At 40.1% G+C, this 13,508-nt stretch overlaps 1 protein-coding gene across 16 annotated transcripts in view; it reads right to left on the bottom strand.

Moving 5' to 3' along the window:
• Nucleotides 1–205: 205 nt before the first annotated feature.
• Nucleotides 206–13,508, bottom strand: part of CELF2 (CUGBP Elav-like family member 2) — a 704,551-nt gene continuing 691,248 nt past the window's right edge. For 9 of the 16 annotated variants that reach the window (XM_066384983.1, XM_066384978.1, XM_066384976.1 and 6 more), the window contains 3 exons: nucleotides 13,117–13,314; nucleotides 8,689–8,832; nucleotides 206–5,203 (listed from right to left, as the gene is read on the bottom strand). In XM_066384983.1, the coding sequence (XP_066241080.1) occupies nucleotides 5,076–5,203; nucleotides 8,689–8,832; nucleotides 13,117–13,314 (470 nt within the window). In that variant the 3' untranslated portion in view covers nucleotides 206–5,075. The remainder of the gene's footprint in view (nucleotides 5,204–8,688; nucleotides 8,833–13,116; nucleotides 13,315–13,508) is intronic. The other 7 variants (XM_066384977.1, XM_066384970.1, XM_066384973.1 and 4 more) reach the window with 2 other exon arrangements.

The following is a 13,508-nucleotide window of genomic DNA, read 5'->3' as shown; positions in this document are numbered from 1 at the left end:
ACAAATTCTAATGCTAGATATAAGCAAAGGGAAAAAAGAAATCAAGCCAAAGTTTTTAATTCTCAAAAGAAAAGCAACTTTCTTTCTATCAACCAGAAATCAAACTTGAAATCAGTCATTGTCAGGGGCCCACTAGAGTAAGCCACAAAAATTTCCTTTTTTTTTTAAATCTCCAGTATAAAAAGTTCCACTGGTACAAAATGCATAATAAGTACAATCAGTTGTAGAAATAGGAAAGCCTGCATTTTTGTTTTTGTTTTTTGGCTCAAATTCCATCAAACAACAAAATCCAACTGCATCAATAAAACAAACAATACTCAATGGTCTTACAGTTTCCACTAGGTTGCATTAACTTTGGCTTTTCTCAGACAATATTTAAAACTATTTTGTATTTCTAAATAAAATGATATTATTAATCTACAAACAACAATTCTCACAGCACAAAAAACACAAATACATTTTTTGTATGACATTCAAAAAGGTAATGAAACTACAGGTTTTTTTAAAATTTTATTTCTTCTTGTTAATTAGCACTTAAGATAATAAAAACAAACAGTAAAATGAGTCCAGAATAGCACAAGCCAAAGAACTAGAACCCCTATGGTGAAAGAAAGATGAACTTGTTACGCCTTGAGGACTGCCATTTTATCATAATTCTCTGACTTAGTTTAAAAAGGACTGTTCTCTACCATTGGTTTTACAAAAAGCAGCTTCCCTATGTGTTTTCTCCTGGCACAGGCCCTTGCACCCTTGCGGCTTCTTCCTTTTGATATTAAAAGATAAAGTGACTAAAAGGACAGCTTGTCTCTAAGGAGGATTATCTTCTTAACAATGAGACATGCCAAAAACAAACAAAAACACCCAGAAAGAATGGACCTTCCACCTAACTGTGTCTTGGTTGCCTGCAAACTAAGAAACACTCAACTTAAAGCGCCCACCTCTGAGCTCTTGTCCACTGCACCCAGTTCCTCTGGAGAGTTGCAGGTGGCTGGAAGGAAAAGGGCAGGAGGAGGGCAGTTTGGTTCAGCGAAGAAAGTAGAAAATACTGGTATTTCTTTTTAGATTTATGTAGAGATTGGTAAATTAAGAGATTCAGAATGAAACAGCCTAAGTAATTCAAATGGTATTCTCTTGCGCTCCTATGAATCTATTTACACACCACCATAGACTATTAGGAGAGAGTTATGTGTGGTAACTTGTTTCAGTGGATTACTGCAGGAAGTACAAAATAGCCCTCTAAGGATGAAGGAAGGCCCCAGCAGTAGTAAACACGTGTGAGGATAATATAAATCATTTCATTATAAGTGCATGTGCCTTAGAAGGAAACTTTTTTTATTTTTTTGCATCATTAGAGGCTGGTCCTTTCCATCCCAGGGCTATCACATCCACACACATTAAACCAAGTCGCTGGTGAGTGGGAAAGGAGGAAGGAAAGGCAGCCAGCATTTCTGAAGTCCGTTAGAGACAAAGCAGCTTCCAGGGCCTGCTTTCAGCAAGGCAGGAGTTTGTGTTGGGGCTCTAGGGATGACATTGGGATTTGTCAAGACAGCAAGAGACCTGTTCACATGAAGTCAAAGTCAAAGTAATATGGCACTTTAAAAAGTGGCAGCAGGAACTGATGCTAGGTATTTGGTCAGTAAATGTGATAAAGAACTGAAATTTACTTATATGATCAGTACATGCATTCAATTAAAAAATTAAAAACTAGGGAAAGGACTGTCAGCTAACTTCAGACACCTTGTTATTCAGGGATATCCACCAGGGTCTCAGAAATCCCCAGCACAATGGCTGATTAGAAATATTAATTAGGAGTATTTAAGAAACAAAAGTGAAAATACATCAAAAGACTACTCTGTTACCAAGTCTTTTAACAGAAAGTTATATGAAAATATTCTAAACTGGAACATACCACTAAATCTGATCTCAGAAGCATACAGAATTTAAGGTTTATTTAGATGCTGAATCTATCTACCATCCCTCTCAGGTTTATATAATATTCGGCTTTTAAACAGAAGGAATTTCAGTAGCACATTAAGAATTTTTTTTTTTTTAAGTGACCAGATCAATCAAAAATAAGAAAAAAAAAAAAAAAAAGAGCGGGTAGAGAGTATATATATATATTGTTCCTTCAGATTTGCTTTGTGGAGTTTTTTTCTTTTGAGTCTCAACCAAAGGATCAAAAAGTTGTAAAGACAAAAAACAACTCAGAGAAGATATACACAGGGGAAAAAATCCAAATTAGAAATACCCCAAAACAAACTAAAATGATGACAGTATAAAAGTTATCAACATTCCAGATAGCTCTGGGTAGAAAGGGTTAAAAGTTCAAAACTTTCTCACCTTAGAGGTTTCCATATATTATGAAGAAAATACATTGTGAGGCTGCCATCACAGCATTGATGTGCAGAGTGGTTAAAAAAGTGAGACATGGGCACTTATACAATGTCTTACAAAAAACATCATAGAGAAATAACAAACAATAACAATTTCAGGCAACAAGACCACAGGATAGCAAGTTAACAAACTTTTTAACCTCTTTTTTTTTGTTTTTTGTTTTTTAAATATTAGGGATTTATACAAAACACATAATAAAATACCCATGTTATCAAATTACTTCTCACAAGAAACACACTGAAGCTCTACGAAGGAAGTACCTTTGGAATTTGGCACTATATATTTTCACTTTTTTTCTTTAAAAGAAAAAAAAATCACATTTTGCTGAACACAAACACATCTAAATAGTCCACAATTGAAAAAAAAAAATGACAACAATGCTTTACAAGCCAACACAAAACTTATTCTGGAATAGGTTTTTTCCCCCTTACATGAAAAATTTTTTTAAGCAAACAACTTTTTTTTTAAAATTCTTTTTTTAAGTAAACCAATTCTAAACTTGTCTTATCAACGAAGAACATTAAGACCATAAGACTCATGATTAAACCACAACTTAATTCACAGAAGCACCAACGCAACACAGTTTACAGTAACCTTTCTCCTGTACATTGAAACAGTATAAAATATAGGTAATTTCATGTGCATTAAACCATGGATTGTCTAACTGTGAGTCAGTTCAGCAAAAGGTGACACAAATAGGTAGCATTTGCCCCAAAACAGGGTAAATATTTTTCTTATACTAATCTACAAAAGTGGTTCTATATATATATCTTAATGAGAAAGTGAGCCACCTAAAATGGCCTTATCAAAAAACTTTACACTGCCTGAAAAATGTAAAAACTATTACAGACCTCTAGAGACTTAAAATCAGACAGTTTTTTTCTCAAACTGTTTTTGGAAGTAGTCTATTAGAAACCAACATTCTGTGTCCCTGGACACATATTGCTATTGTTACCAGTGACCGGGAAGAATGCCAATCCCTGTATAATACTTTCAAGTCTGTTTTATGAAAAGAAAAAAAAATAAAGAAACATTTTGCCACAGGTTGTTTTCTATAATTTTTCTAATTTCAGTCTTGCATGAATGCAGCAATGTTTTTCACATTGACTTCCCAGAATTCATAGCTAGATGAGGTCACATGCAAATTTCAAAGGTCAAACTAGGTCAAAGGTCAGTAGGAGAACCAAATATGATGTGAGGTCAGAAAGACATCAGAAACAATGACGGGACGATGAAACTTTTTTTGAGACGCCACAGGGACATGCTAGGCAAACGGTGAACTAACGGGCATGAAGATGTCTAGGGAGAAAACAAGGGAGAGTAAAAAGTTACACAGAATCTACGCAGCAGCAACAAAATCACTCTTAAGGGTGCAGGAGGAAAACTAATGCAAATCTTAGGTCATTAGGGAGTCTAGGAGCCATCCACATAATTTGCATTTCTTATAGTCTTTATCCACAGCACAATGGAACCCCAAGAGAATCCATCCAGAGAGGGAGAGGGGATGGATTCTGGGTGTTTTGGGGTGAGGGGCTGGCAAAGGACAGGGAGGATCCAGTTTCAACAAATGTAACACGGGGAAAGTCAGACAACTGAACTGTAAACTAGATAATGGAAATTACAAACAAAATAATCAGACAGATACAAACAACAAGAGGATAGAGCATGAACTTTAGGCCTAGGGTTCAACGGTGAAAAAAAGCCCATTCCTAGAACGATTCCTTTAGAGACTACTTCAAAAGGATCTGGCTAGCACAGAGAACTGCTCTTTAGGTACCCAATAAGTTAACAATAGGCAATAAATAACTTCCATTATTTCTGAGGCAGTAAAAATTTTGTACAAAAATAGAAATGCTTTTTTTACAAATAAAATTTACAGGCCTGTGGCTTTCTTTTTTATTTATGTAGTATTTATGTATTATTTATTAAATTTATCTTTCAAGAAACATCAAGTATTTTCATTCATTTTTATTTTATTTTTAAACCCTGTAGCTTTAAGAAACAGATCTCTAAATCTTTTTACATTAATCCTTTCTGAGAACTAAAATAAAACAACAAAATAGACAACCAGTGTAATAACCTGACCAATAAATGTCATGTTTCTTTGAACCCTAAAATAAAATCCTACTTATTAAAACAAACCAAATGTAGTGGAAAGACGTTTGTATTGTTTTAAGTACTTCTCCTGGCTTTTCTCTTTCTCTAGGCCGCCACCTTGACCTCTTAAACAGCTGGTGCCCTGCTGGGGGTGAACAGGACAGGAGGGGTGGATTCTCCAGGCAGTGCTCTCAGGGCACCAGGGGTCTCTGAGTTAGAATTGCACATTAGCCTTTGTTTGCCTTTTAAATTGTCAAGATGTCATTTATTTGTGTATGTTTTCCTTTAAAAAAGCAAAAAACAAACAAAAAAGGTAAAAGGAGATTCAAATTGCAAAACAAAGGAGAATACAGTGGCACAACTGGAGGAGTTTACTTGATAGAAACAAGGTAGCCCAAGTTTTAAATATGGCGAACTGGGTGGGGGTGGGAGGGGGAATGGAGGCCTTATTGTAAAAATAACCGTCTCTCTTGGTAAAAGTTGGCAATGTGGTCCTCCTCTGCCTTTCCTGTTGAGAACAGGCCAGCTCATGGGACTTACCCTAAGAAAGCTAAAATAAGAGCAGGGAGCCTCTGGGGTTAGGTTCAGTAAGGTTTGCTGTCATTTTTGGAGCGCTTCAGCTGGACCTTCAAGCGTTTCATGCCAATCTGAAAGCCGTTCATAGCCTGGATAGCAGCTTGCGCAGACACTGGATTGTCGTAGCTAACAAAACCTGGAAAACAGAAGGGGAAGGAAGGCAGGAATCAAGATGGAGAGGCAGTAGAATAGAGAAGGGGAGCCAGGGTCTCCGCACAGTGCAACTGCAAATGGTAAATAATGTGCCAATCTCATGGGCAAATGGCATATTTTAGAAGCAACATTGGAAATATCCAGAGAAGCAGTGAAAAAACTAGCTGGATGGGTAACTGGATTTGATGAGTAAACCCCTCTGCAGAAAGCTAAAATCTCCAACTCAGTTGTTTGAGTAAATTTAGTCTCTTTGCTTATTAACTTCAGTCCAGTCCACTTGTGTTTTAAATCCCTTAGAATCCTTCTACAAGAACCCAGGTACATGAGTCAGTGCTGCTTCGATAAGCGGTAGTTTAAAGATGCAGGGCTGCCATGTCCCAACCAGGGACAGAGCTTAAAAGGCAGGATAACTAAGGGTAGGGCTGGCTAACAGGGTATGCTGCCAGAGACCCCGACCACCTTTCATTCTAGTTCATTTATCTCCCGGAGCCCACACTTGTTTGGCTATAGGATGGGGGTCACTGAATTATAATAATTTATATTTGATTTTTAACATTTTAGAGTTAAAACCTAGAAACTCACAAGGGAAATGCTGGGCCTTCCTCCTTAATTCAGATTCCCTTTCCAAAGCTCCAGTGAATTCAACAGAATGAAAATTGCTACCTTTGCATCTCCAAAAGTCTTGGGGAATAAACAGTTTAAACAGTTCAGGGCTCAACAACCATCCTAACAGAGTTCCTGGTAGCCTTCTCTTTTCCAGCACTCACCACTAAAAAAGATAGGGAGGGTATGTATGCTTTTGAAAAAGAACTGATGAGCCCTGGCCGGTTGGCTCAGCGGTAGAGCGTCGGCCTAGCGTGCGGAGGACCCGGGTTCGATTCCCGGCCAGGGCACACAGGAGAAGCGCCCATTTGCTTCTCCACCCCTCCGCCGCGCTTTCCTCTCTGTCTGTCTCTTCCCCTCCCGCAGCCATTGGAGCAAAGATGGCCCGGGCGCTGGGGATGGCTCTGTGGCCTCTGCCTCAGGCGCTAGAGTGGCTCTGGTCGCAACATGGCGACGCCCAGGATGGGCAGAGCATCACCCCCTGGTGGGCAGAGCATCGCCCCTGGTGGGCGTGCCGGGTGGATCCCGGTTGGGCGCATGCGGGAGTCTGACTGTCTCTCCCTGTTTCCAGCTTCAGAAAAATGAAAAAAAAAAAAAAAAAAAAAAAAGAAAAAGAACTGATGATACTCTGCAAAGACCAAGAAACAGAATTCTGATCATATAGTTTGTTCTAACAACACAGGGTGGCAGGGGGGTGAGGGTGGTACCTGCCAAGATTTCTTTGGTTAATGCCAATGCAGAAGTGTTGAGCTTGTATAGTCCCTGCTTACTTTTGGTAGTGAAAGGAAGCTATTACATTAATTGCATTTCAGTTCTGAACATCAGCTGTTCAGAAGGTTCTCCATATACCTACAATTAAAGTTTAAAATTAAAGAGAAAATTCCTGTACAAACTACAAAAGGAAGAAAAGGACATAGATATATCTTTTGCAAAGTTCTCAGCTGATAAACATGAGCATATAGAAGGTTTCTCATAGGCAGGCTTTACTGCAAAATGGTGGTTTACATTTTTTTGAAATCTAATTCCCAATAAATTTGATCTTGAATCTAAGATATTTGCTCAGACTCTCCTTTCCTTGTGGGTTTTCATCCAGAGGTAGGAAGATGATTAAAGAATGGAAATGGGTCAGGGGTGAAATGGATAACAAAAGCTGGCCAAGGGTCAGAATGAAAGAATGACTAGCAAACCTGGGCCCCCAAGAAATTAAACTGGCTGAGAAACCTCGGTATGGGATGCCAGAGTTTTTAATAAAAATCGGAAATACTGTCCATTATAATAAATACAGTTGTCTGCTGATACTCAGCTATAATTTGAATTATCCTGAACACAATGGTTAAGTAGTTAGTGGGCTGATACGAGCTCTTTTAAAAGTGAATATATTCTCAAAATCAAACTGCAAAGCTCAGTCCCTTCCCACTCTCCAGATAAGCCCAGGAAATTGTTTGGTGACGAGGAACATACAAGTCTGGCTCAAAACCTGTGCAGGGAAGCCTCCCAAAGGTAAGCTCATACTGAAACACCCACACCCTATTGCAGCAGCAACAGTGTAATGGGTGCAGGCTGTCAGCCTTTCCACTGGGGTAAAAACAGTGACTGAAATGGTTGCCATACTAATTCTCTTAACAGAAGCTTCAGATCTTCCTAGGCAGTAGCACAGAAGTTAGAAAGATGTTATAATGATGGAATTTTAGAAGCCAAAACATTCTGGTTGCCTATTACCAGCCAACCAGATACTAAGTTTGAGTATTTGGCTGGCTGAGAACTATCCTAGCTTTGATGGTTTTCTTTATACCACACAATTCTATTTGTATTTCCTCTGGCCTATGTGTACTTTATTCTATGTTACTTCTGATACCTACTCCCAACACTGATTAGTAAACTGGAGGGGTGACTCAGGCTAGAACTTGTCAAGTAAGTAACATATATTCTGGATGTGCTGGCCTCTAAACTATGGGGACTAAAAAGATTTGAAACAATAAAACAAGCAATAATGTCATGAATGCTCTCTCCCCTGGTGTAAAACATCACTGCATGCAGTGAGCTTGCTGTTCTCGGAGCAAAATCACGCCTTGGGGGGGCAAAGTCTGGGCTGCTTGAGGAAGCAGGGCATGTCAGCTTGGGCCACTGAGGAGTTGGCTTTCCCCATGATCTCAGGATACTTGCCCCTCTATGCTCTAGGTCTTCTCAGGCAGCCCCTGCAGATCCTGTTATCCCAGCTCTGGCTCCTGAATCCCAGCACAATGCGCTGCTTTATGGGATGTTAGCCAGCGCCCCTGTGCTCCTGGAGCTGCACTGTGGTGGGCGGCTGGACCGCTCCCCTACTGGGAAGGCGTGTGCACTTGTGTGCAGTATGTCGAGATGCTCAACAGTAGGCCCCAGGACCATGTGTTACCCGTATCCACAGTGGCTCAGTCCCATTGAACCTGGCAGGGTAAGGAATCAGTGGTAAAGTGGTCGCAGTGCCATTCTGTATCAGGATATCCTAAACTACAGTTCATTAACTATATTCTCATCTGGTCCAGTTTGTGGTTCAATCTGTGAGGTTGAAAGAAACTGCTATTGCTCTGTACTGACCAATTAGAAGACAGATGTAGCAGGACATGTCCACATACAACAGCATTACCTAATGTATGGGCATTTGGTTTAATTTTCCAGAGCCTTTTTCTACAGCCAGCTTCCTCTTTTTTTTTTTTAAGTAAACAACTTTGCCCAGTCTGCTTACATTGATCCAGAGAACCAGGAAACACCACCACACGGGGAAGGCCCTATCCTGACTTCTATAATATTTGCCATTTACATCTTCCTTTCCATGTCTCCTCATTTTGGGATGTGCTGTAATATTCTAGTTTGGTTTCTTTTGCATACCAAAGCACTTGCTCAGATTGGTCTGTTTGTCAATGAAGACTTTAGCAGAGATAACATTTCCAAAAGGCATGAACATCTGCAGAATGTCCTGGTCTCCAAACTCCTGTGGAAGGTGGTAAATAAAGAGGTTTGCACCCTCTGGACCTAAAGAGGAAACAAAAATCAGAGTAAGGTATTCTTCGCTTCTTAGTTCCTAAAGCCACCTCTTAGGAATGCTTTAACAACAGCTGGGCTAAGCATCTGGCTTTCCCTCACACAGAAAGAGGACGACATAGATGGGTAAAATGCCATGTGCCAACGTGTCTTTTAGGAAAGCAAACATCCTTTAGGTTTTCATCATTTTCCCAGAACCGCTGGTTAAGAATGGCTTTCTTTTCACGGATAATCTTCTGTGGGTCATATTTGTTTACTGCACATGAGCAACGTTTCAGTCTCTTCGTGGAGTGAAGGTGGCAGTCAGGGACAGAGTGGAGGAGGAGGATGCAGGCGTGAGTTTTGCCCGGGTTGCCATGTTCTGCAGTATGCATATAGCATCTCTTAGAAGAGAGAGTATCCTATGCATTTTAAGCAAATTGCAGCAATTGAGCATAATGGATATAGCAGTAATGCTGATTTCTCAATCATTTACCTAATTTTCCATCCAGTTTTGATTTGCCAAATCTCTTATCACACAGTCTAATAATCATCTTTATTAGAAATGACTGGCAATGAGTCAAGGCAGGGAAAAATAGGTAGCTAGAGTTCCACAACTGTAGTAGGAATTATACTACTGGGAATTGGCCTTGGAAATGCATGCATGGGATGCAGCAGCTAGTCAAAGACTAAGCTAAGCCAGGCTCTTCACTCTTACCCATCACTTTCTAGAAACACAAGAAACAAGGGGAGAGTGAGAGAGATCTGAGCTATACTGGTTAGAGAGGTGAGCTCTCCTAACTTCCTTTCCATTTCATTCTCCCACGTCTCTAGCCGCCTGCACAAGAACTATCTGAAGATTAAAAGCAGCCAAAAAGGAGAAAGGAGGGAATGTAAACGACCTCATGGAAGATAATCATCCTCTTATATATAACAGGCGAGAATGCTTTCCAGATCAAAGGGTGCTCGAGCTAGCTGCACATTTCTTCTCAGATGGTTCTGGAGAAGCCCAGGTGGGATACCTCTAGGATGCTCTGTGTTTGGGCATGGTGTCTGGGAGGCAAGGGAGCTCACTGGTGAAGTAACCTCTGCAGCTGGTTCTTGGAACCTTAGCTGGCATTCACAGGAGAGGAACCAGGACTGGCGGCCCTACTGGGAAGTCCCAGGGGATAGCTGCAGTGTGTGGGTGGGAGTCCATGGGACTGGGTCAAAGAAAAATAGAAATGGGGTAAAAAGGACTTTGTTCAAATAAAAGGGATGAATATCTTTCCAAAGAAAGTCAGACCAGTTTCTCTCCCCTCCCCTAAATCCTAAAATAAGCGATCTAATGAATGGGGCTTTTCACAAGGAAAATTATTGAGGCAAATTTCTAAAGCCAGAGATGAAGCATTCCTTCCTTCCTTGAGTGTCAGCATGACTACTTTACCTCTCTACATTGCCCAAAATTTCCATGGACACATCCACATCCTATGCAAAGCAGGCAGTCTGTATTTAAAGGGACACAGTTGCAGGCTGAGACCCCCAGATGTTTCCTGGTTTTAAAAAACTCTTAAAAATACAAAGTATGAAACAAAAACAGTGGAAATGGATACTCTGAGTGTACTATGCCATGCCCGGTCTTTACAATATGGATATTGGGCAAATGTGGCACTCTCCACATTTAATGTTTCTTTCAGATAAAAGATCCAAACTCATAAATGAGAATTAAAGGCACTTGATTTGAATTGTGATGTCATCTCATTGCCTGAAACTTGGGGAGAAAAATGCTTATTTTCTGTCTATGCCTGGATAATCCTGGCATCCTAGACTGCTCTACATTCTGAATGTATCCTTGTCAGATAGGGGACCAAGAAAATATGAAGACAGGTAAACCGAAGAAGGCTCTGTCCTGGCCATCATTTTCCCAGGGAAAATGCCACTATCTCCTACTATACCCCCCCCTCCCATTTTTCTCCCTCACCAACAAACAGTTTGATTTTCAAACCACCAACATTGTTATCACTAAAATGAGAGTAGGTTGACTTGACGGGAAAACCTCTGTCATAGATGCAAGGGTAAAAAAAAATTATCCTGAGGTTTCCACTTATCCTCCCCACCTCTCCCTTTAGTGAAGGCCAGTTGGCGAATCACAGTCCTCAGATTACTCAGAGTACACACATTATTTTAACTTGTTATACAGTTTCCTGTTATATTCTTGCTCTCAGCTGGTTGGTGTTCATATTTTGTGTTTCTCACAGGGCACTGATCTAGCATAAAGCACTGGCATGTTTGTATCAGACTGCCAGCTTCCTATTGGGTGTTGGAGGCTCTTCCTACTTGTGTGTGAGACTTGCCTCCTGCAAATATGGGAAGGTGTGAAAGAGGTCAGAGGGTATTTAGGCAGGAAACGTGGTTAAACTTCCTGGGTTTAGCTCAATAGGGATGTCATAACCCTTCCGAAGACAGAAGGATATGTTTTATAAGCCTGACTGGCTCACACACACCAGGGCACATGACTATATCAAGCTGACTTTCAAGTCTCTGGACTAAAGGATATAACTGTGTAGTAGCAAATCTAAATATTTAATAGAATTTATTAAGAGATACTTTTCCTTCCCAGTATAACTTGCCACTTATATTGTATTTTAGAGTAATATTAAGATGGTTTGCATTCAATGAGCTCACGTTAACTGAATGAGAAGGTGATCAGAAGGTATGAGATGATTAAAAATAACTGAACAAAAAACCATCAATAAAAAAAAATAAACCTTACACTATGCTACTGGTAGCCTGCATACCTAAATTTACATAATCTGTAGTTAGCGATTGCCATTTCAAACTATTTGACATTAGTCCCAGAGGGTTATTTACTGCACAAGCAATCTGAACAGCAAAGGCAGACGCAGAACGTAGGGCAGTGGGCTGGGGTACAGCACCTGAGGAGGATGTTGTCTCCGGGCTCTGACTTTAGCCTTAAACCACTACACTGTGAGTCTGGTGACATTTTCCCAGCAACACAGCCTCTCCAGTTTGCTGTAAGGTGCTGCTGGGTAATGGGGAGGTGACTAAAATGCAAGTGGACTTTTATGGTCTGTTCTGAGGAAGTCATTATCTTACAGGATCCTCCTGTTGTCCTTATTTGTCACCATTGGAGTCAGACTCCTGGCAGAGGGACCTCAAAATAGGTTTTTCTTTGTGAAGTTGTTTATTTATGACATAGCATCTCCACATGCCTGTGGAAACAGTTGTCTGAACAGTTGTATTTTAAAAAATCTACAACAGTCACAACTAAGAGTAAAGAGAAAGTTGAAATAATGAAAAGTAACTGAGATTTTAACATATCTTTTATTTTAAACAATTTTTATAATTTATAACCAGGAAAACCTTTTTCTTTTTTACACGAGTATCTTTAAACTATCCTCTTTAAAATTCACACTTTTGTAAAGTAAAACAATATATCTTTATAGAATACCATGTTTAATTAGACAAAAATAGATTGGAATTATAGGGTGAGAGTAAAGGAGAAGGAAAAGAGAATTCTTCAACAGCACTTTCCCATTCTAACTTCTTATCCTCATTCTTAAGTCAGAAAGAGAATAAATACATTGTTGAAGAGTCTGCTTTTAAAGTGACTTCAATTAAGGAAGAAGAAACCAAAAGGAAGAAAGAAAAACAGGCTCTTCCTATTTCGACTAGCTCATTAACTATTTTATAATTAGCTTTAATTCATTCTTAGTATTAACTTCCTGACGTTCTTTTTGCCTTATTGGCAGAAAAGCCAGGCAATCAATCACTCACTTTCTTCCCCAGAAGACTCCCAATTAAGGACCAAGTCAGTTCTAATGGTGGATTCTATCATTAACCTGGACACCATCGCCTACTAAGAGGCAGGCCACACAGCCAGAAACCTGGGACTGGCTGGACAGAGTGCTTCCCCCACAAAGGACTGGATCGCGTCATCCCTCCCACTGATGAGTTTTGTGTAAGGGGAGAAATAGTGCTGATTTGGGAGAGGGTATTCCTAGCAATTTTCTGATGGCAGCAACTACTAATTGCATATAAACACATGGGGTGAGAAACCCATCTTAAGAAGCAGATGAAAAATTAAATCAAAAGATAAAAGAAATAGAAGACTTAGCAGGACAGATGATCTAAACATATGGGTTATGCTTGTTATATTTCTTGGGGGAAAAAGTAGAAATATAATCAATGGTTTCTCTCATGATACTAGCTCAGTTAAATTGCTTTGAAAACATGTTCTGATGGAGCATGATGCTCATGGGGCTGGCCACACCCGCTGTGCCCTGGGCCACGTACCTTCCTTCTGGCTGCCTGCTGCGCTCTGCTGCTGCAGCAAGCTCTGGCTGTACAGAGTGGGCAGTGCTGCGGCTGCGTACTGCTGAATCCCTGAGTAGGCCTGGGTGAGGGCGTCCATGGTGCCTGCTGTGCCATTCGTCAAGCCCGTGGCGCCAAGTCCTCCATTCAGAGCCGCCATACCTGAGAGCATTTGAGCAACTTTACAAAAAACCCAACAATAGAGAAGAGAAATAGCACTTTTCATTAGTGCTTTCCAAAGGAAGTTAGAGAATCATTTGACACAAATACAACAGCAACTGCATGCAGCTAGCACGCATGAAACCAACATGAAATTAAGCAAAACTATGAAGTCATAACTCACAATAATGGTACAAAGACAAACAGCAGCAGAA

This window comes from Saccopteryx leptura, chromosome 5 (genome assembly GCF_036850995.1).
Source record: "Saccopteryx leptura isolate mSacLep1 chromosome 5, mSacLep1_pri_phased_curated, whole genome shotgun sequence".
NCBI classification, from domain to species: domain Eukaryota; kingdom Metazoa; phylum Chordata; class Mammalia; order Chiroptera; family Emballonuridae; genus Saccopteryx; species Saccopteryx leptura.
Note: the sequence above shows the minus strand (reverse complement) of the source record. Positions and strands in the feature narration are given on the sequence as shown.